The sequence below is a fragment of the Cyanistes caeruleus genome, chromosome 2 (genome assembly GCF_971803275.1).
Source record: "Cyanistes caeruleus chromosome 2, bCyaCae1.hap1.1, whole genome shotgun sequence".
NCBI classification, from domain to species: domain Eukaryota; kingdom Metazoa; phylum Chordata; class Aves; order Passeriformes; family Paridae; genus Cyanistes; species Cyanistes caeruleus.
In genome coordinates, this window is record NC_141702.1 from 98,416,142 (window position 1) to 98,438,390 (window position 22,249).

General features: G+C 47.7%; 1 protein-coding gene across 1 annotated transcript in view; it reads left to right on the forward strand.

The window, feature by feature from the left end:
* Nucleotides 1-228: 228 nt before the first annotated feature.
* Nucleotides 229-22,249, forward strand: part of VASH2 (vasohibin 2) — a 34,470-nt gene continuing 12,449 nt past the window's right edge. Inside the window, exons 1-4 of the mRNA XM_086878645.1 lie at nt 229-732; nt 5,862-5,950; nt 8,298-8,354; nt 16,967-17,041. Coding sequence (XP_086734771.1) covers nt 424-732; nt 5,862-5,950; nt 8,298-8,354; nt 16,967-17,041 — 530 coding nt within the window. The 5' untranslated portion in view covers nt 229-423. The remainder of the gene's footprint in view (nt 733-5,861; nt 5,951-8,297; nt 8,355-16,966; nt 17,042-22,249) is intronic.

Below are 22,249 nucleotides of genomic sequence, written 5' to 3' on the forward strand. Positions count from 1 at the left end.
TCGGTTCGGCTGCGGGTGAAGGCGCTCGGACTGCGCCGCCCGCTTCTGGTGTCTGGGGCTGTCCGGCAGGGGGCGCCACCCTGCGGCGTCTCCGCCACTGGCGGCCCGCCCCGCCCCGCTGGCCCCGCCCCTCTTTGTTGCGGCGGCCAATGGGGGCGCTCCGCGGGCGGGCGGGCGGCCGGTCGCGCGGTAACGCGCGGCATGGCGCGCGGCGCGGGGCGCGCCCCCAGCGCGGCCGCGGCCGGTACCGGGGTCGGGACGGGGCGCCCGGAGCGGGCGGGTCAGCGCCGCTAGCGAGGGTCCTCCTCCGCACGCCTGTCACAGGCACGCACACACAGATATACATAAAGAGCGGCCGGGCGGCGGCGAGGCCGCGGGGCACATCCCGGCAGCGGTCCCGGGCTCGGGCATGGCCGCGGGGCCATGACGGGCGCGGCGGGCGGCGGCGGCGGCCGCGGGAGCAGCCGGCGTGCGGCGGCCGGCAAGGAAGGGGGCCGGTCCCGGAGCGCCCAGCCGCGGGCGGCGGGCGGCGGCGGCGGCGGGAGCGGCGGGGGCTCGGAGGAGGAGGAGCAGGAGCAGCAGCGGGACGGCGGCTCGCTCTTCCTGGTGAACAAGAGCGGCTTCCCCATGGACGGGCAGACCTGGGAGCGGATGTGGGGGCACGTGGAGCGGGTGCACCCCGACGGCGGTGCCGTGGCGGCGGCCATCCGGAGCGCCACCCGCCTGGCTCGGGTAAGGCGAAGCCCCCGTGTGTCCCCTCGAGCGGGAGGAGCGGGTGACAGCGAGCCCGAGGTCGGCGGCTGCCGCGTCCTGTGCGGCTGGAGCGGCCGGGGCGGCTCCGGGGCCGGCTGGGAGGGTGTGACTGCGCAGCCCGGAGGATGCTCTCGGGGCAGCGGGGACGAGGATGGGACATCTGCTGTCCGAAAGCGCCCAGAGCGGGGCACGGGGGCCGCGGGGTGCTTAAGGGCTGCAGTTGGTGTGCTGGGGAACAAGAACTATTTTTAATGTTCTACTATTCCTTTTAGCTTGGGGAGAAAAAAAACAGAAAACAAGAGTTAAAAGAAATCTTCAGGGACTGAGTGAAGAAGCACTTTGTGCAGTTTAAAGCAGGTTTTTATTTTCCTTTTGGAACACAGGCATTTCCTTAAACATAGCGCTGTTCCTCAAATATAACAAGGGATCTAAAACACAAACATTTAATTTCCAGTATGTGGAAAGACTCCAAATGCTTTTGTCTGGTACGTTTCTCAGTACAAGCCCCAAACAGCTCTGCCTCACCCAAATCCTTTTCCTCCAGCCAGCAAATAAAATGTTGATGTCTGCTGTTGTTCCAAGGCTTCTGGACACTGTGCTTGCATAACTGATCACAATGTCTTTAACACTCTCTGCTTTGGCAGACTTCGAGCTCGATTCACTCCTCGCATCAAGCGGCATTAATGTGAGCTGACCGCTGAAGTCTGGGTCGATTCACACCCCTCTGCGTGCTGGGGTGAGATGGCTGGGCTGCTGTTGTCATGGTCCAAGCTGTCAGTGGTACTGACATGAACCATATGCCTGTTCTTTTCTTGGAGTAGAAAGGAAATTCTGTGCACAGGGAAGTTGAAAGCTTATTGCGTAGGGCTGTATTGAGAAGGTGCTTGTCAAATAAGATACAGGCTGAAAAGGCCTTTCATCTCTCTTCTGCAATGTTTAGTCCAGTGCAGGTGCAAAAGGGATGATCTCTCTCCACACTGCTCTCCTTGTGCTGGAACCAGCCTTTGTTTGGATGAGGGATCCAGCTAAAGAAGAATCAGGTTATGCTGAATTTGTGGTTCCTCGGTGTGGTTCATCTTGTACTTACACAAGCACTTGAAGTGGAAATGAAGGGGCAGGGATTGGGCAGAACTTCTTGTTTCAGCAGCCTGACCAGCTTATGCCTGTTTAGATGGCCTGCAAGCCCATTTGGTGTGAAGCGATGGCAAAGCACACACTAGACTTTTCTTTCATCCTTTATTCCAGAGCATGTAACTTCTACTGGTGACACCCGTGGTGACTGACAAAGCATCTGGTGAGAGACATGCCAGTGGCTCCAGTCTGCTGGCCTGCGCACTGGGTTCCTGTGGGAGTGTCCCAGAGAGCATTGCCCATGGCTTCTTCCTCAGTGTCACAGCTCTGGGTTGTCTCTGTAGCATGTGTGTAAACTGGGCAGAATAAAAAATGTTTTGAAATCTGCCTGGCCAAGTAATTTGATATTGATGATCAGTGCCCAGTGCTGTAGCAGTTGTATTCCTCCAGCACTGTGCAGAAGCAGAATCCCTTTTACAGTGATTAATTTCTTCAGGGGCAGGAGGACCTGTGAGTAAGTAGTTCCTGCTGGCTAAGTGTGGGTCCTCTGGGGTCAGAGAGTAGTTTGAGGACTATGTGGTCCTTATTAGGGCCCACACAGCTCAGGTGAGCAAATGAAAGTTAGGAGCAGGGTTTTTTTTTGCCACAAAGTGGTAGTGGATTACCAAGGTTGTGATGGTAATTTCTGGGTCGGAGTAGGAATGTGAATGGAGACTCATGGTACAAATTTTCTTAATTGGCCTGTGCTGCTGGGCATGTGTCACCCTGTAAAAGACCAGGTACTGCTGTTTGGGAGTGATGACGGACACTCGTGCCTGTGAGATGATTTGTAATCTGCTTGCATTGATAGTTGGTTCAGGCTGAGTGAGTGGCGTGTGCAACTGCTCCATTTCTGCATCTGATCTGCTCTTAATCCCTAGTGATGGGAGAGAGTTTTGATCCCCTCTCCAAGAAGCTCCACTTGATTGCTCTAATCATCTTGGCATTAGTCTCAGCAATCATACACGCAGGGTGGTAAGTAGCTTCTGATTGTGTCAGTGAGGTTGTCCTTACTGGAACAAATGCAAACTGCAGAGGTGCAGGGCTGCGTCTCTCTTGGGAGGCAGAGTCCTTACAAAAAGCTGGCTTGTCTGCAAGGCAGTTTTGGAACTTGTGGGGAACCCACCTCTGGCTGTTGGCTTGAGTTCTGGGAATAATGCAGGCTCACAGTTTGGAAGGGCTGTGCAATCCTTTACCTCTTCTGTGATCTTGGAGATACTTGGAGATCCTAATAAATTAAACCTCTCAGCAACTTTGAGGACTCTTGTCTGTCATCTTCATCTGTGCTGAGCACAACAGTGTGCTTGCAGGGGGAGCTAGTAGAAAATGACTTTCTGGTCATTGAGTGAGACAGTGGAATCAGGCAAAATGAGTTTCACACAGGATGTCTGTGGTGAAGTGAGACTATAGCATTTCCAGCCATGGGATGAGTCTCCAGCTCTGCCACGTGGTCTTGAACTGCAGCAGCTCCACTGTCTGGAACTGCTATTCCTTGGAAAGACTGATACAAGGTCAAGGCTTTTCATCTGACTCGTCTATGAATTTCACTTGATTTACAAATTCATGGTCTGTAGTGCTGTGTCTGCATTTCCTCTTGCCATCCATGACCTCCTGCTACAAACCCTTGCCTGCTCCTTGCTGCTGTGGATGCATACCAGGACCCTGAGGGCTGCATCCTCAATCACAACGAAGCAGTGCTTTCCTTCACTTGCTGTATCGTGCAGCCCTGGCTTTTTCTCCATGCTGGGTGGATGCCCAGGATCAGTCCTCCTGCAGCTGGGGCAGGAATCAGGGAGGGAAAAATGTTGGAAAGGAGTGGGAGTGGCATGTGGCTCCCCACTGCCTGGCCTGGCTGGCAGCTTGATGTGTGTATCGCCTGCCCTGCACCAGAGAGAGGAGAGCAGTGCTGCCCTGCGTGGGCTCAGGCTTATGGATGCTCCTCCTTTCTTGCCTGAGATCTGGGGGGGCTTGGACCTCCTGGCTTAGCAGGCCTGCTGAGGTAACTGGAATATGTTTTAGCCAGTGGGAAAACCCCGATTCTCTTTTCTAAGCTATGCTCCGGTATCTGACACTATCATCCTCCTTGGATAATGTGGTTGCCTACCTTGGAGATGGGGAGCACCTCACTTGGAGGTCTGAACCTGTCCTCTCTGGTGAGGGTGGCCACTGTGGATTTTTCAGGAAGGGCTGTGTCTGTTCACACTGGTGCTGTCTGTATGGGATGCTGTCCTGAGTCCCACGGCAGGGGGAAGGCTGGGAAAAGGATGAAATCCTCACCTCTGCAGCAGCCAGGCCCCTCACTGGCTGGGGCTCCCATTGCCTCAGTGTGTTGTGGAAGTGCAGTGCATGCATCTGGAGCTTCTGTATCTTTGAAGTGAAGGACTGAGTATATTGGAGCAGAAATGGCCACCCTGGGAAGGTGTGACAGCCCTGCCATAACTCCCTTTGTCAGTTCCATGCTGCTTCTGAAACTTGAGCCTTATCTGGTGTGTTGAGTCTGCCTTTGTGCTGGAAGGGACAGGTGAGTAATTCATCCAGCCCAAAGGGGCTGTGTGAGAAAGGAACCTGTGGAACCAAAAAAATGCCTCTAATGAAGAGCTTAGGCATGAAGATCATGATTAAGAAGCGCTAATGAGTCTTGCTCATAACTCCCACTGGTGAGCAGAGAAAACCCATGTGTGCCTGTGTTAGCACTGGGATGGTGGGGGTGAGCTGGAAGCCTTGCCATCTGCTTGCCACTTACAGTATGTTTCTGTGTGCCAGTAGTGTTGGAGTGTCTGTCTGGGTGTTTTTCTCTCCCTTCTCCAAGGTGTATTTACTGTTTGACCGTAGTAACTCGCTGTGTGTAGTAAATGCTGGTTTTTGTCACCTTGGGATTGCTGGTACTCATTCTCTGAAAGCAAGCACACAATCTTAACGGGGGTGGGAACTGGAGAGGAAAGTCTTTGTGGCAGAGATGACCCCATACCACCTGAACTTGCAGTTCTTATCAGTAATTGCTGACTTGAAGTGTACTAAGGACAGTGATATGTCACTTTATGAGCTTTAAACTATGGTTAAGACAATGTGGGCCCACAGACGCTTTTCTTTGTACCTCGTCACAGCTGCCCAAATTGCTGGCTCCTGAATTTGAATCTGCATTAATATTCATATAAACTGCTTCCTACACTGTGTTTGTGAGAATTGTGCTAGCTCATTTTTGGCCATGCTGCCCACTTTAATATCTGTTGACCCCATATTTTGCAGTCTCACCCCTGAAATAAGTGGACTTGGGACAAGGCTGTGCCCCTTTCCTGCATCACTGCAGGCTCAGAAGCCAAATAGCTGTGGGGATTAAACATGGATTGAGGGCCTGCCTTCTTAAAATGCTTAGGCACAAGCAGATGTCTTATGAGATTTTGGAAAAATCCCATTATGTTGCCAGTCTATATCTTTAAGTGTCTTAATGTCATTAAATGTTTGGGTCCCAGGTGGTCTTCTAGGTACTGTGCTCTCCCTCCCAGCAAGCGTGCTGCAGACACACAGCAGATGGGAAATTATGCAGCCCGGGATCCTTGTCTCCTTTTATCTTTCTTTTGTGGTAAAGGAGGCCAAAAATTAGACTTGAAAAGGCTTCCTGGGGGAGGGATTGCAGCAGAGTCAGTACTGGGACTCTGCTCATCCAAACTGCCCTGTGCTGGAGGAGGGGGAAATGGGAGGCACAGGCTTTCTGTGCTGGACAGCCTGCCTGCACAGGGTGGTGTTTGAGGGATGCTGGCAGCTCTGATGATCAGCCTGCCACGGCCTCTCTGTGCAGGGATGGGGCTGGCTCTGCTGCTGGGGCAGCCCCTGTAGTCAGCAGGATGACTTTGCCTGATGCTTGAGTTCACGTGAGGTTTAAGCCATCTGTGCTGCCACGTTGTGTTGCACTAGGCAAATGCTGCTGCTCAGTAAATCACTTATCTGCTCTGCAGGGAGCCGTGGCTGTCTAACCTCTTTATCTTTCTTCTTGTGTCCAGCCCTCAGTGCCGCCAGTGCCAAACTACAAGCTCTCCATGTCAATCCCAGAGTGGCTCCAGGCAATACAGACCTACATGAAGATGCTGCAGTATCCTTCTCGAGCGTGTGGTCTCTGGAAAGAAGGCTGATTTGTGCCTGGTGTGAATTAACAGAGCTTTACGGAAGCTTTAGCTTGTTGCAAGGGCTTGGGATCATTTGGGGGTAAAAGGATGCCTCCAGGGATTTGTGATATTACCAGCAGCACTGAGCTTGTCACAGCAATCCTCTGGGAGATGTAATTAACTTTAAATTATACTGAAAAATTTAACTGAAGTGACGTTAGTGGGAATTGAAGTGCTTATTTTGAAGTTGATTTATGAGGATATGATGATCAGAGCATGATGCCTAGAGAAGCGATACGGCATCTCGTCATAAAGCAACTAAGAGAGAGCCAGTGTTGTGGCAAACCCTTTCTCCCCCTGCCTTTGCAGCCCCTGTGGGTTCCCTGAGGATTGTCTGTGTGCTCAGCCTGCAGGGATTGCTTGTCACTGGGGTGGGGGGCACAAGCAGCTGTCCTGACCCCAAGGTGGCCAGGCCTGCCTGCGGCGCAGGAACCGACCAAAGGAATCAATCTCCTTTCCAGATGTCCCACCTTGCTTCTGGGTTTCATCAGGAATGTACACATCTGTCTAGCCTCTCCTGACTTTCCATAGCTGACAGATAATTTCAGAGAAGGTTGTTGGCCCAGATGCTGCTCTTCTGTTTCCCTTTTTTCACCAGACTCTGCCTTTTTGTGTACGTGTGGGGGAACTGTGGGGATGAGGAATGAGTGTAAAGTCCTGTTAAGGATTAAGAAAGGATATGGGTGGCAGCTGGAAGAACATCCAAAAATAGCAGTCTGGTTAGCTTGGTGGGGAGTCGTGGTTGGGATCAAGGCGGCAGCCGGGCCTGGAGCGGCAGCAGCTGCCGTGGGGAGGGAGGCTGGGGCCTGCCTGCTCTGCAGGGGAACGCGGCATTTCTCTTCTTTATGGCAGCCACTTGGCCAGGACAAGAGGCTTGTTACTTGCTGGGATTGTGCCAGAGAGGATACCATGTCATACAGAGCTCCAAAAATTACATTATCCCCCACCTCACTCCATAGTGGTTTTGAAACCCTGCATATATTTGCAATCCTACGTAGCAGGAGCAGGCCTGAGGCACAAGGTTTGGATCTGTATTCAGAAATGCTTCAAAGTGGGCTGGGGAGCAGTGTCTGGGCTTCCTTTGAGGGCTGAAAGAGGATGTGTGCTTTGTGCAGAGTACCCTGAAAGGGCCTCATGAATTAGGTTTTGAAGGCAGGAGGGAAGTAATGCCTTGTTTGTGGAGAACTCTGAACTCTAATTGAAGTCAGTTCAGAGCATCTTGGTGAGAGCTGGAGTTTGTATTTAGCCTATGGTTATACATCCGGCAGCTGTGCTATTTATGACTTGCAAAGATTTGCAAAATGTTGCAAGCAGCTCTTTGTTTCCATGGGGTCACCTGCTTGTGCCCTGGTATCTGCCTTGGTATCATTAATTTTACTGGCATGAACATTCTGATGGGAATAGAATTTGGGTAGTTGGCTAGGAAAGAGATTCAACTGGAAAACTAACCTAGCAAAAGTAAGGGCAGTGCGATCTTTTAATTTTTTTTTTTTACAAAACTTTATTGGATTTTTTGTTCTGGTTTTGTTTTTACTGAACAGATTGTTTTCCTGGTCTGATTTACTGCATTGTTCCTCGAACAGCAATGCTCAAGGAGCAGGGAAGAGGCTGCTTTTGGTGATGCTGCCACGTGGCAGCCTGTGCCTCTAGGCAGGTGGTGCTGAGATTTGTTTGACTGGCTGCTGGCATCATTTGTGATGAAGTTTTCTACTATTAGTGTTAGCAAATGACTTTGACTTGCACATAGCTGGTTGCTTTTTTTAGAGAATGGTTTATATATTTTTAAGTGTGAATGGATATACCTGCAGTGGTTTTGGTTGACAGGTCATAGGTGAGCCATGTGGCTGATGAGGTTAAAAAACTTCTAAAGGGAATAAGTTTTTTCAGACCATGGATTATATTGATTGGTTAGGGTAGGCTATGAAAGCTTTCTCTTGCTCAAATGGGAGACTTTTCAAACTTGCAACCTAGTAGTGAGTGGGACCTAGTGGGAAAAGAGAATTTGTAACCTTCAAATGCCAAATTTGAGCGTCATTTTAGATGGTCAACCTTAATACCTGACTCTGCATCTAATGCTGTTAATAGGTCATATAAAAAGACAAGTGAAAGGTTTTCCTTTATTTCACATGCCAGGTGTTTCATATCTGGGAGTCAATGGCTTTTACTGCCCGTTTTGTGTTTCAACAGGAGCTCAGAACTGAAATTCACCTTTTGAGCAGTGTTATTTTATTGCTTGACTGTTCAAGTTACTTTCCCGTAACAGACAAAATGCAGATACAATCACACAGGAACACAGTTCTTCGAGATCAGAAAAACCAGACCTCTAAGTGGGTAAGTGTCACTGGAATTGATCTAGTCCCTTGTCCCGGATCACCTGGCATTTAAGCACCTGCAGCACCATGGCATGGGAGGGCTGTCTCTTCTGTGCCACAGCTTCTCTGGCAGGGCCAAAGCTGCCTCTGTTGCTGCCTTTGTGAGGAGTGTCCCAGCTTGCTGCCAGGTGGCAAATGGACCATCGAGACCAACAAGTGGAAGGGCTGTTCTTGCTCAGCAGCTGCGTGGGAGCTGCTTGGCTGCAGGCCAGAGCTGCATGCACAGGGGTGGGAAAACTCTCTGCTTGTTGGTGTTGGGCTGGGAGGGATGGGCTGTTGTTCTGAAAACTGAGTAAGTCTTGATATTCTGGTTGTGCTGAAATGCCCTTTGCAGGTGGTAGGAAGGGATTAGCCGCACAAAATGCGGCAGCAGTTTCGACATCCTGGGCACAGCCTGGAGGCTGGCGATGGACTGTTTGAGTTGTGTCTGTGCTTCTGCCTTGCTGCTCATCTTGCTGTTCTGTCCGTGTGGTGGACTTGTGCTGGTTGGTGATAAGTTGTGCAGTGCAAGTATGAACATGTGCCCTGGGAGCCAGGCAGTAGAGAACTGGGGTCTCTCTTTAAAACAGAACCTAATAAATTAGCAGGTTAGGGCAGGAAGGGTGTTAACAACATTATGCTTATATTTTAGGGTGAAATTTAGATTAGCAGAATGTAATTACTCCCATAGACTGGTCTGTCTCTAGGTCTTCCCGGCTCTCTGTCATTAAACTGACGGTCCCTCACTCTAAAATTCCAGTTCCCATCTCAGCTTTGCACTTCAGGTTTTCATTGTGCTGACAGCAATCTTTCTCGCCTCCTTTATCTAATGTTCACTGATCTGGTGGAACTAGTTTAAAACAAATCTTGTGCCTTGAATGATAGATGGGTTTATAGAAGCTTAAACCAATTTTCAAGCTGCTCACTCATTTTTAAATTTGTCCCATTGCTTTTTTCAAAGGAAGTGAAGGATGAAAATGAATTATGCTCAGCACTTACCACTTAAAAGGTCGTTGTCTTCCTGGGCTGGATAAAAGCCTGGCTTAGGAGGATGGTGCTCTTTCCTAGAAGGGAACAGATACAGTGCTTGCAGCTGGAGATGTGCCTGTGGCTTTGAATCATTTTCCAAGTGGAGCCATTTCCTCTGTTTATCTATCTGCCTTAGTGTTTGCTTGGGGATAAGTGTCTGACTCCTCTCCTTGTTGCTGCTTGGAACTTCTTGGTACGGGAGGACTTCTGTGGAGTGAACGATGGTACCCCTGGAAATGGTCCAATCCCTTGGGGTCTGCCAGCTTTCCAGGCACAGTTGCCTGAACATGGTGTGTGCTGGACTTCAACAGTGTGAAGTTCTAGGACCTGTGCTGCTTTGCTCCTGGATTGTGTAGATGGGAGTGCTGGGAGGAGTGGAGCTGCCAGGAGCATGGGGTGCTGCCCAGATCCTGTTGTACTGCTGTATGGCTCTAACACTTGCCTGGTGGTATTGGTTTCTCCAATTTTGAGAAGGAGAATGCCTGCAAGGCTGTCTGAACTTCCTGTCATTTTTATGAAACCTGAATGCCAGTTGTTTTTATGAAGCTTATAGTTTCTGGTTTAGATTTCAGATCTTTTAAAATTTACCTGGTCAAGTCAGGAGGATGGGACCAGGCTATTTTCAGTGGTGTCCTGTGACAGGACAGGGAGCAATGGGCAGAAACTGGAAGTTCCATCTAAGTATGAGGAAAAGAATTTTTACTTTAAGGGTCACAGAGCACTGGAACAGGCTGCCCATAGAGCTTATGGAGTCTCCTTCTGTGGAGATATTCAAAACCTACCTGTGCAACCTGCTCTAAGTGAACCTGCTTTAACAGGAGGGTTGGGCAGATGAGTCTCCAGAGGTCCCTTCCACCCCCAGCTTTGCTGATTCTGTGTGAATAATGCATTGATTGTCCCTTAATGTTGAGGTGTGCTCACGAACAAGAGCTTCCCTTTCCTTCATCTGGTGTGCAGGCCGGTTTTCATCAAAGCTGGAAAATCACCTACACCTCCAAGTTTTTTTTTCCCTGGGAGGTGTGTTCTACTTTGCAGGAAATCTGCTCCCAGCATGGCAATGACAGGTGTCCTGTGCTGAGGTGACAGGAGCTGCTCTGAGCAGTTTTAGTGGTGCCTCACTCTGAGCAAAAAAGGCCTCACTTGCTGCAACACAGCATTTGCAAGTTGATCGGGCAAGATGCTGAAAGCCTCCAATTGCCACTGGCTCTTGAAAAATGAGGCTGTTCCCAGAGCTTTATTGACACTAAACATATTGCTGATTTCATAATGTGAGGGCTCAAAGCTAATGAAAGTATGACGAGATCTTTGGCAGCCTCTCTTGAAGACAGCAGTGGCTGGACACAAAGAAGCTGAGTACTAGATGGAATTTGAATATTCATAAATTCATGTGAAAGTGTCCTAAAGCAGCTGGGGCATATTAATGAGTTTTTCTATTATGGAGGGAGGACTAGATATTGTAGAGATTTACTGCCAGCATCAGTGTGATGTATGAGAAAATAAAAATGCGTGGCTGAGCGTAGGAAGAAGAGCATAAATTATCTATAGGAATTCATTAAGGAATATAGTCTTGCTATAACTCAGTATTTACAATGTCTTTAAGAAAAAGTCACTCTTATTATCAACTTAACTTTTAGAGTGCCAGACACCACGTGGATTAGTCTAGACTACAGATAGCACTTTTGGAAATGCTAGATTTCTGTTGGCGTAGCTGTGCGAGTCAGGGTGGCAGAGCTGTGAACCTGTAAACTTTGTGTGCTGTTCTTGTTGTACTGGCAAACTGTGTCTGAAAATGTGCCTGGCTCTCACCTCTCCCGAGCTGGCTGTATTTGCAGAAAATCCAAATTTACAGGTGTAGCAACATCCACCCTAGGAGTGCTTTGCTAATACAGGTATCCTGGGACAGTGCCCTTTACAGGCTTCATGATGTACTTTTTTGTACTAAATAGGTAAAGGTAAACAGGTAAACCCTGTGAAGTTCAGCTCTGCTGATCCATGTATATGTGCATCGTGAATGAATGTTTCAGACACCAGTAGGACTGTGTTTTCTTTTCCCATGCAGAATTACACCAGCTAAACCTATATCAGACCTCTGTTGGTACAACCAGTCTGATAAAAAATGGTACTTTTGACTGACATAGCTATTATTTTTAAAACTTCCAGGCTTAGATCATGTAAGAGTTTTAGAAAAGAAAGTGTATGTCTGGATATCTAGTAATATCTGTAACTGTGAATTCCATGTCAACAAGCTGTTACTACTGGGTTTACAAGGAGAGATAAGCCCTCTGGGAGCTTCTGTTCTAGGATGCAGGCATGAGGCACAATGAGAAACAAATCTCTTTGTCCTCCGCAGAGGATCTAAGGAGGTGCAGTGTTGTACTGTTCCCTCCAGTTAAGTGCCAGCTAAACAGGGGGACCTACAACTGAAGCAGAAACTGATGTTTGGGTAGGTTCTGTGGTCTTTGAGAAATTAGAGCCCAGAAGGTGCTGTGTGAGGAGGGAGAGACATTCGGTGGCTGCAGATATAATGGGTAATCGATGGCAGTAAAGGAGCGCGATAGGAGCTGTCACGTGGCAGCGACACAACCGAATAACAGAGAAGGGAGACGGGAAATAATATTGTTTCCACACACCATGTTATTAAGGAACACTGATGGGGCTGTAAAGAAAAATGGGCTCGTACCATTTCCAGACAATAAACTGCAGAAGGCATTTGAACATCTGCTTCTCTCTCGCACAAAGGGGGAACGTTATGCATACGGTGTGGTGTTCAGCATGTGGTGGAAATGCTTTTGCTGTTGAAACACTGTTTCTGAGAAGATTCACAAGATCTGTATCTGCTCTGCTGTTTTATCTCCTTTCACTCCTGCTGCTGCCTTTCACTTCTTTCTTGGCTTTATTATCATGTGTGAAACTGTCATGGTCCTTAGAAAAACTTGGGAGAGTGCGGTTTTATTGACCTCACGCAAAATACATGGGTCTGTGCAAGGAGAATTTTATGGAAAAATGTGCAGGATCTCACTAATAAAAAATCTATTCAGTCTTGTAGGAGTCTTTCTGGTGAAGGCAACAGGGAGCCTCTCCTAAGCATGGCCATCCATCAAGGGACTCCAGTGTGATTGGTGCCAGCTGGTGAGATCCTCCGGTTTTGGGCATGCTGAAAGGTTTTTAAGATTTTTCAAACCAAAAGGGATTAGTGGTTCCTATGAGCTGTCTTTAGACACTGCCATTTTAAACAGAAAGCATCCTAAAGAAGCAAAGTCAGTTCCTTTCAGGGCCTTTCTTAGTGGAGAAAGCAAGAGAGATCGTCCTGGTGGGCTCCTGAAAACACTGAAAGAAATTTGAATCAATTAACAAGGAAATACCACTATCTGCCAAGGACTAGGTCTCGAGGGAGGAACAAGCAGCCTGTTCCTGTTGGCTGCATTTGTTAGAGGCAGAAGTGTTCACTGTGGCCTGGAATAGAGATCTGCCTGGCAAACGTCAGAGAGTGGTGTAAATGCCACAAAGAGGGGAGCTGCAGGTTGCTTGTCTTTGACTTTAGCAGTCTCCCCTGAGTTCCTGGAAGAGATGGGCTGCCCCAAATGCTCACTGGAGTGTGGGGAGAGGGTGACTGTGAGCTAACTCCCAGCTGTCTGATAGAAGACCATAAAGAATAGCTATATATGTGGATTCTTTTCAGGTAACTGTCAAGATTTAAGGAAAATCCCAGAAGCAAACCCTGTTAAGCTAGGGAACTGAAATGCTAGATGCTGTCTTTTAATTCTTTTCCACCTTCCTTAAATCTCCTTTCACAAGTGTAACTGCAGACTTTTGGTCACTATTAATGTCTGAGACAGTGTGATAAGAATATAAGAGTGAGGCAGAAGAGGGAAAGGACAAATCAAAGAGCACCTGTAATGAGCTGTTTTCAAATGAGCTGAATGCTCTGTCATTCGCTATAGATCCCTTAGAGAACTGACAAGCAGCCTTCAACCATTAATATTTGTGTTAGAGAATGTGGGGAGGGTGGGTGCTGGGGAAGGCGAAGACAGCAGCTTTTAAAAGAATAAGAGAAAAGATAAGTCAAGGAACTTTGAGTTTATCTGCAGTTCAAGGGAAGGGAAAGGCAACATTATTATTGTTGGGCACGGTTCATTTCTGAGAATTTTCTTCTATGATCATGTAAGAGCTTTGGTCAACAAGGGAGAAGATTTGGAGGTAATAATCCTTTGTTTAGTGTGGCCTTTCATAAGGCCACATCTTATCTTTGCAGATAAGGCAGGGGCCTTGAGTCTAAAAAAAACCTATTTAATGTAAAGACTGAACTTGGTAAAAAGCAGCGCATAGAAAGTGTCACTTTACCAATCTTGCCTAGCAGAGGTTGTCAGCTGAGGTGTGCAGTGTCTGTCCCAGCTCTGTTTTTCCTTAATGGTATGGGTGAGACTAATTGTTTGCTGATGGATGATTTGCAGTCCAGGCTGGACAAGGCTTTGAAAAGTTAGACTGGGATATTCAGAGTGATCTCTTGGGCTGGAACAAACAGGATATAATTTAGTGAGGGCAAATGCATAGAAGGGTTTGGGAATAGCCAGCTGTGGAGAGCAAAAGGCTGGTTTTGCAAAGAAGCTGAGCTTAAAAAAATAAAAGAAACCAATCACAATTTACCAAGGAAGCCCAGCCAAAATATCCCCACCCCTAATAAAAAAACCCTCCCAACCATCTCAACCAACCCACAAAAAAACTCCACCAAAAACATCAGCAAAAAAAAAAACCCCAAAAGCCACCAGAACCCAATTCAGCGTGGGCCAACAGGGAAAAGCCAACAGCAAGCTGGCTTGGTTGCAAATATGCATTAAAAGATGGTTTCAGAAGGAAACTGGTCTATTTGTACTGTTGTGGGCTTAGCCAAAGGACTGTGAGAAGTAAGTTGGTTGAAGGAATTCCAAAATTGAAAGAAACAAGCATTGTTAGGTTATAAAATTATAACCTAAGGAGGAAGCTTTCAGGCGGAGTGAGGGAAGAATTAAATAAAAATTGGTGTCTGATTTCTCATTTTTACAGAGCAGAGGGCAAATTAATCTTTTGCATATACAAATGTCTGTAGCAAGAGGAGAGATGATGAATGATCTCTATGCCCACTGTGGAGAGCAGAAGGAGCTCCAGAGTTAATTCGCAAAAAGGGAAGGATTTAGTTTAAACATTAGGGGACCTTCTTAGATGCAAGGTTAAGTATAGGATAGATTAGCTGGTGGGTTCTCAGGCTTTTGAGAAGCCAGTTGAAAATAGACTGAAAAATAATCTGTGAGGAGTCATTTAGATTTGGCTTGTGCTACCTTGGGCAGAGCAGTGACTTGGGGATTCTCCAAGGGCTCTGCTTCCAATACAAACACAGTGTTTAAGGCCATGCTTCGTCTCAAGCTTGTTAAAAGTGGAAGAATAACTCTCAGTGGCTCTTGAACTGGGTCATGCACATAAACCCTGGGGTCTGTGCTGTAAATGCAAAGAGAAAGCAAACTGTTTGCAGAGTATTCCCCAGGATTCCAGGGTGGATGTGTGTGTGAGGGCACAGCCTTCCCCAGAAGTGCAGGTGGATGCTGGTTTGCTGACAGCTGGCGGTGCCTCCTGAGCGATGCTCCCCTCGCACAGACCCTTGTCACTGTCCTGCTCTGTTGGTATCTCTGAGCTGCCAGGTCCTGCTGCAGCTCCTGCATCCAGGTGCAGGTTGCTGTGGGTGCCTGAGGAGGAGGTGCTGGCCCTGCCCCTGCCCCTCACACTGTGTTAACCAGGCACAGGTCGCACCAAATGGCTTGCAGATAAATGACATTTTTCATTTTTCCTCATGATGCACATTCATAATCGGCTTTTTCTTTTTTGTTGTTGATTTTTTTTTTCTTTGTAATTCTCATGTAGTTAGAAGATAGGAAATTCAGTGGATTATCTTGTTTATGGATACCTTCCGTGCCTCATCTGCACATAACACTTCTGAGACAGACATGGGGCTTTGCAGTGGCCACTGTGGTGACCAGCATGGGGAGCCTCTGTGGGGAATGAAGGACTCCATTGTGTGCTCTCCCTGGGGCTGCTCTGTGCTTCCAGCAGTTCTCTGGGGTTCTGTGGCTGATTGTGAGTGTGGAGGAGGCGGGCAAACTCTAATTAGTCTTCTGTACTGCAGGCAGAGTGTAAGGGGTGGTTGTTTACAAATGAAAAGATAATTTCTAACTTGGACAAATGGGATATGAAATGGCTGTGACAGACTGTAATCGCAATGGAAGCTCTGTTGTCACTTGCATTCAACACAAGGTTTAAAATGCATGAGGTGGGTGAATCAGAAAGTGGGGGAAACAGACTCTGATGGTTTCAGATGCATACTTCCATAATCTTCACCAATACAAATATTTTTGTTGTTTAATGTTTTATTTCCTTACAGTAGGGATCTGTTTACAAAGCTCTTCCCAGAGAAGGGATATGGATAGAGAAGACTGCAAAATAAAAATTATCCTTTTGCTTAGTTTTCAGCTGCACTTTTTTTTTTGGGGGGTGGGGGAGTGGGGGCAGTTTTTTGGTGTGGCATTGGATGTGACTCTTCCTTTTTTAGGCCTTTTTTAGGCTGCTTCCAGTATTTTATTTTATTTTTTTTCCAAAATGTCCAGGATTTCAGCATCTGTTTGTGGAAGGGGATAGGTTACCTACCAGGTTAATAGTGCAGCGTCAGTCTGACACAACAGCTTTCTCAGCTGACCTGAGGTTGCTTGTTGCTTGTCACAGTGCTGTCAAATAATTGTACTCCAGAGATAGTGTCTAGATTGTAACTAAACTTTGGGAACTTGCAAAATCCTGGGCATGCATAGTTTTCTGCACTCCTGCAGGAAATTGTATGGATTTTGCCACTTTCCCCGTCCTCAGGAGATATGGAGCAGCAGCAAGACAATAACTCAGTTTGCAGGAGTGTGAAATGTCTGTGTTGGTAGAGCTTTCTGCAGAACAGGCTTTGATGAAAAGGTAATAAATTCTGGTCTGCAGTTGGAATGGGATATTGTTATTATATATGTTATATAAATATATGATTTATTATATAAATATGGGATTATGGAGGCATTTGTAACTTTTAGGGGGCCATGTAGCCATCCTCTCTATCCTGGTTGGTTGGTTTGTTTGTTTTTCCTCCAGACGAGAGCCAGGGTTATTTTGAAAATAAGCTAAACTCAGTACTGCTCTGGGATTTCCATGATTGCCAGCTTGTGCAGTTCAGCAGGGCTTTGTGTTTGTTACAGTCTGAAGTGATGCTCAGGGAGTTGCTGCAAGAGGCAGAGAGGATTGCATTCCTCCCATCCACCTTCAGAAGCTGTAAGGCACTGGGATGCCAAATACCGTTTTTTTTTTTTTTTTTCTCTTTCTTTTTTTTCCCCCCAGTCATCCTCCAGAAGTTAACAGGACTCTTGACAAGTCACTGAAGGGGAGAGTCGAGTTCACCAGCTCTTGCTGTGATAAGAACTGGAGATGCCTGGCTCTTGGTGTATGAGAGGACCTTTCATTCCTGTCAATTGCTCTAGCTGGAAGGACTGAAAACTTTTGTTTCTGTTCTAGGTTAATGGAGACAGCAAAAGAAATGACCAGGGAGTCCTTACCTATCAAATGCCTTGAAGCAGTTATCCTGGGGATGTATCCTTTCACATGCCTGTGACTTTTTCCACTGCAGCTCTGTTTGAGAGGGCCACAGCCAGAGGTGAGTGCCAGCAGCTTGGGGAGCTGCCCTGGTATTCATCACCAAGTTGCTGAATTGCCTGGGCTTGTAGGTAGGAGTTGAGATGCTGTGTGCCAGGTCACAAGTGTCATGGTTTGGCCATGCAGGCTTTGCCCTCTGCCCTGGTAATCTGCATAATGTCAGGATCTGATCCAAAGTGCCCAGATGAGTACCTGTCTATACAATCCTTGTTTTCTTTGTTAGCATTTCTCTGTTGGTTGTTGTTGGAGCTTGGTAACACCCAAGGAGCGTGGGTTCTGTTCTGTGTTTGTCTGATGTTTACATGGCCAAGTCATTTTAGCTTTTGTCTCTGAACCCACAGCTGTGCTTTGTGCAGAAACATGTGTATTACAGTTAAACATTTGAGCTTCCCCTTAACATAATACTTGCTTCCTACTCAGTCTTCAGTCATTTAGACACTGACTTGCTTCTCCGCCTTCTGGTGCTGTCACTGATGAATCAATCTGCACCACCCTAAAACAGCGGAGGAGGGCAAGGCAGGGCTGCAGGAGCAGGTTTCCAGACACATCTTGTCAGAAATGATCAAGTTTCATTTAAAACAAACTCCAGCTAAAAATAAGCCCCGAAGCAAACCATCTCCTGGGATGTCTCTGCAGCGTTTTGCTGGCTGCTGCTGCCCCCTCCCGTGGGAGAAGGAGCTGGCAGAGCCTGGCAGGTAGTGCCTGTGAGAATCGGTGGCTGCTGGGGGGTGGGAAGGGGATGGGCTGAGCAGTGTGTGCCAGGGATAGGCCTTGGACTGGAATCTGAGAGGTGGTTCTGGCTGACAGGGTTTCCCCTGGGAATGCTGACAGGCTCTGCATGCAGCTGGAGGGACTGGAGTCCTGGAGGCTTGATGTCAACAGGAGGCTCAAACCCCCTTCAAAGCCCTTCTAGAAGGAGAAATCATAGAGTCATAAAATATCCTGAGTTGGAAGAAACCCATAAGAACCATTGAAGGTCAGACCCTGTGTTGTCCAGAACTCTGTCAGGCTGCCTGGTGCTGCGACTACTTCCCTGGGGAGCCTGTTCCCATGCCCAACCATCTCTGGGTGAAGAACCCTTTCCTAATATCCAGCCTGAATCTTCCTGACGAAGCTTCAGGCCATTCCCTCGGGTCCTGTCCCTGGACACCACAGAGCAGAGATCAGTGCCTGCCCTTCCTCTTCCCCTCATGAGGAAGCTGTAATTGCAGTGAGGTCTCCCCTCAGTCTCCTCCAGGCTGAGCAAGCTGGGTGACCTCAGCCACTCTGGTTTCCCCTCAAGGACCATCTTCATTGCCCTCTTTTGGATGCTCTCTAATAGATTTATATCCCTTTTATATTGTGGCACCCAGAACTGCCCCCAGCATTTGAAGTGAGGCCACCTCAGTGCAGAGCAGAGTGGGACAATCCCCTCTCTTGCCTGGCTGGTGATGCTGTGCCTGATGCCCCCCAGGACAGGGTTGGCCCTCCTGGCTGCCAGGGCACTGCTGGCTCATATTCCCTCTCTGTGGTGCTGCTCTCCAGCCTCTCATTCTCCAGTCTGTCCACACAACTGGGTGTACCCTTTCCCCGGTGCAGAATCTGGCACTTCCCTTGTTAAACTTCATAGGTTGGTGATTACCCAACTTTTCAATTTGTTAAGGTCTGTCTGCAGGGCCTATCTGCCCTTGAGGGAGTCAGCAGCTCCTCCCAATTTTGTGTCATCAGTAAACTTACTTGAGTCTTGCATCCAAGTAATTTGTGAAGATGTTGAACTAGTCTTAAAATGGAGCCCTGTGGAACCCCACTAGTGAGTGGCTGACAGCCTGAGGTAACCCCGTTTTCTGTAACCCTTCATGTCTGACCCATGAGCCTGTTGCTCACCCATTGTGTTTTGTATTTCTCTAGCCGTATGCTGGGTATTTTGTCCAGGAGAATACTGGGAGTAACAGTATTGAAAGCTTTCCTGGAGCCCAAAAAGTTTACATTAACTGATTTCCCTTGGAGTGATGTCAGTGCATCTGTTATGCTTGCCCTTGTGTCAGGGTTGTTTTTGACCAAACTATTTGAGAATGAAAGGAATGGGGGAAATAATCCCCAGGTGGACTTGATGCTGCTCTGCAGTGTCAGTGTAGCTTGCAGTGCTGTATTTCTAGCAGTGAACTGATGATTCCACATATTTTGGGAGCAAAGGGTGATTAGTGGCCTACAGATAACCATGATAACCTAAAAGTGTTGTTGCTGTTTCTTTTTTGCTTGCCTCAAACCTGACTTGTGGGCTCAGTTTGGTGGTTTTGAGGTTTTATTTGAGAAGTGAAGGAAACAAAATAGTCAAAAGCTATATTTTACACTATTTGTTGTCATTTGAAGTTTCTTCAGAGTTAAGATGTATATGAATTTTTCTGTCTCTAGATGCTACCTAAAAAAACCCCAAACTTAGGGCAAACCTTTTATTTTTTTTTTTTTTAATTGAGAGTGTTTAACCAGGGGAAAGTATGGGACAGGCTTGTCTTTCTGGGACTTCTGCTTCCCGTCTTGGAAGTCTCTGTCTTCAGAAATGTCAGACAGAGCAGGGACTGTCTGCTGGCTGGTGGTCCAGTAACAAACAGCAGCATTTAAGTTTACAAGATTCATGCACTACAGGTATTTTGCTTGAGGTGTGGGTACACAAAGAATGTAGCAGTGGTGAGTGAGTGGATGGGCCAGCTGAATTTGTGTTTCTGGGAAGAGGCTGATACAGAGCCTGTGCCAGTATGGAACCTCATAGTGCTGTGATGCATGTGCAGCATGAGGGGTTTTGGGAGGCATCTTTGGCATGGCATGTGGGGAAGCTTGCTGTATTTTGTCAGCCATGAGATTTTGATCTTTAGCATTTCCCTCTGGATGCGGACATGGTGAGGCCAGCAGCGTTTCAAGCCCAGGTGCTTTCTGGAGATGTGCTTACCCTGTCCTGAGTTTCCAGCCTGTGCCTTCACACAGGCCTGAGCTGAGCAGCCCTGTATGTGTGTTAACCTCTGGTTCCATTCCATGTATTTGGAAATAAGGTACTGCTGTAATTTGTGTGCTGGCAGGCTTTGAATGTTGCTTGGATACTGAAAAAGCACAGCTCACTCCAGCAGACTCTCGGTGTGAGCCTTCCTTCAAAGGCCGGCTCGCCCAGAGCGGCTTAGCGAGATGTCACTTTAATTGAGCTGCTCGCTGGCTTGTGGAATTGCCTTTTACTGTGTGACTTCTTATAAAATGCTTCTATAATCCCTCTTGGTGCAGAGTTAAGTTTTGCATAATTGCCTATGCACTTGATCTTGAAGCATTTTTATAGGGCAGTGAGGTAAAGTACTGAGCTACCCTGTCCGCACACACCAAGGAAGCAGCTGCTCTGAGATGACCAACAGCTCAAACAGATCATCCAGTATTATTTTGCAGCAGTCTGCACAGCTCTTTTTCTCTGTGAAGCTGTCTGAACTGGCTTCATATCTCTCTGCTTACATGATCTGCTTGTCAGTGCCTAACCAGAAGCATTCCTCCTGCTGTCTTCCCCAGGGCAATTCTCAGTTCAGTTGTAAATCAGCTGAGTAATGGTGTGTTCAGCCCACTCTTTCTGAGCAAAGATCCAATTGATTTGAGCTCATGAAAGGGAATAGTAAACCAAAAAGTGCCAAGGGAATTTTATCTGTGCTGCATTTCACTTTATTAAAATGTGGAGAGCAAAATATCAGAGAGGGAGAGGGAAGCTGCACACTGTATCCCTCCTTGGGGAGTCTTGCAGAGCACATCTGGATTGGCTGAGCATAGATCACTCCTGCTGCCTTCAGCATCCTTCTCCCAGTTCATCTGAGGTAACGCTTGGACCCGCACAGGGTATTAGAGCCCCTGGCAAATAATATCATTAAACAAGGAAGAGAAGAGCAGAAGTGTCTCAGGAGTGAGAAATTATTCAGTAGCTTTTGCACTGTTCCTTCTGTGGATGCAGTCAGTGGATGATGTTTATCACCTGGGTCCATCTCTCTCCTCCATTCCAGCAGGTTCATCCCTAGGCTGGGAGTGAGTGTTTTCTGTAAGGGGGAGAGTTTCTTGCAGTCATTGCAGGATACTGATGTCTGCGTAGTGCTCCTCTTTGCCTCCTGCAAGCTTTTCTACAGCTTGCTAACTGAAATATGGGAAGGGAAGATCGTGCTGAATATCTACAGCCCCTGTGGTGGCTGTGAAGAGCTGGGAGAGAGCTTTTAATTTCTTACATTGTCACAGTCTAGTCTTTAGATAGTCACCTCTCACTGTAGCTGGGCACTGGAGTGTAGGGTTCTAAGGGATGTCACCCTGGCAGTCCCGCTTTGGGAAGCTGAACCAGCTTGAGCCTTTCCTTCATGGACCCTGGAGCTGCCAGGGAGAACTCTGGGCCTTCTGTGTAGACAACATCCAGTTGGCTCAGTAGCACTCTGCCTCACAGTAAGCAATCCCAAGCCCATGGGAAATGCTGTCTGGCTCCAGCTGGAAACCTCTCTTAGTGTTTATTGCTGGTGGTTGGGGGGCCTCTGAGAAATTGCTTGGAGAAACAACTCTTCTGGTTTTACTGAAGCCTTATTGATGGTTTTAAATCACAACCTTTATTTTCCTCCTGCTCCACATGCTGCTCTGTGCTAGCAGCTTCACCATTACTGATGTAACTAGAGCTGCTTCCTTGTTCCCCAGCCTGCTGCCATCCCTCCAGCTCTCTGCTGCCCAGTGGCATTTGCCCATCGCCCCAGCCCATGGGAGTGGCAGGAGAGGGGAGAACCAGACACCCTGTAGTTTTCCGTGCTCATCTTGACCAGACTTCAGCAAAAACACCATTGCTGGGCTCTTAAGACATGAAGCACTTACAGATTCCAGCACATGCTCTTGTTAAGCTTTGCATGGTTACTGGTTGCCCATCTCTCCAATTTGTTGAGGTCTCTCTACAGCTCCTCTCTGCCCTTGAAGGAGTCAACAGGTTTTCTCAGTTTGGTGCTGTCCCCAGACTTAGTTAATCCTTTGAGTTCTGTATCCATGTTGTTAATCAAGATGTTGAAGAGACCTGGACTGAGGATGGAGTGCTGCAGAACCCCTTGAGTGACTGGACTCTGGGCTGATGTTACCAATTCTCTAGAACTCTTTTGTGCCTGGCCTGTGAGCTTCTTGTGCTTCAGTTTC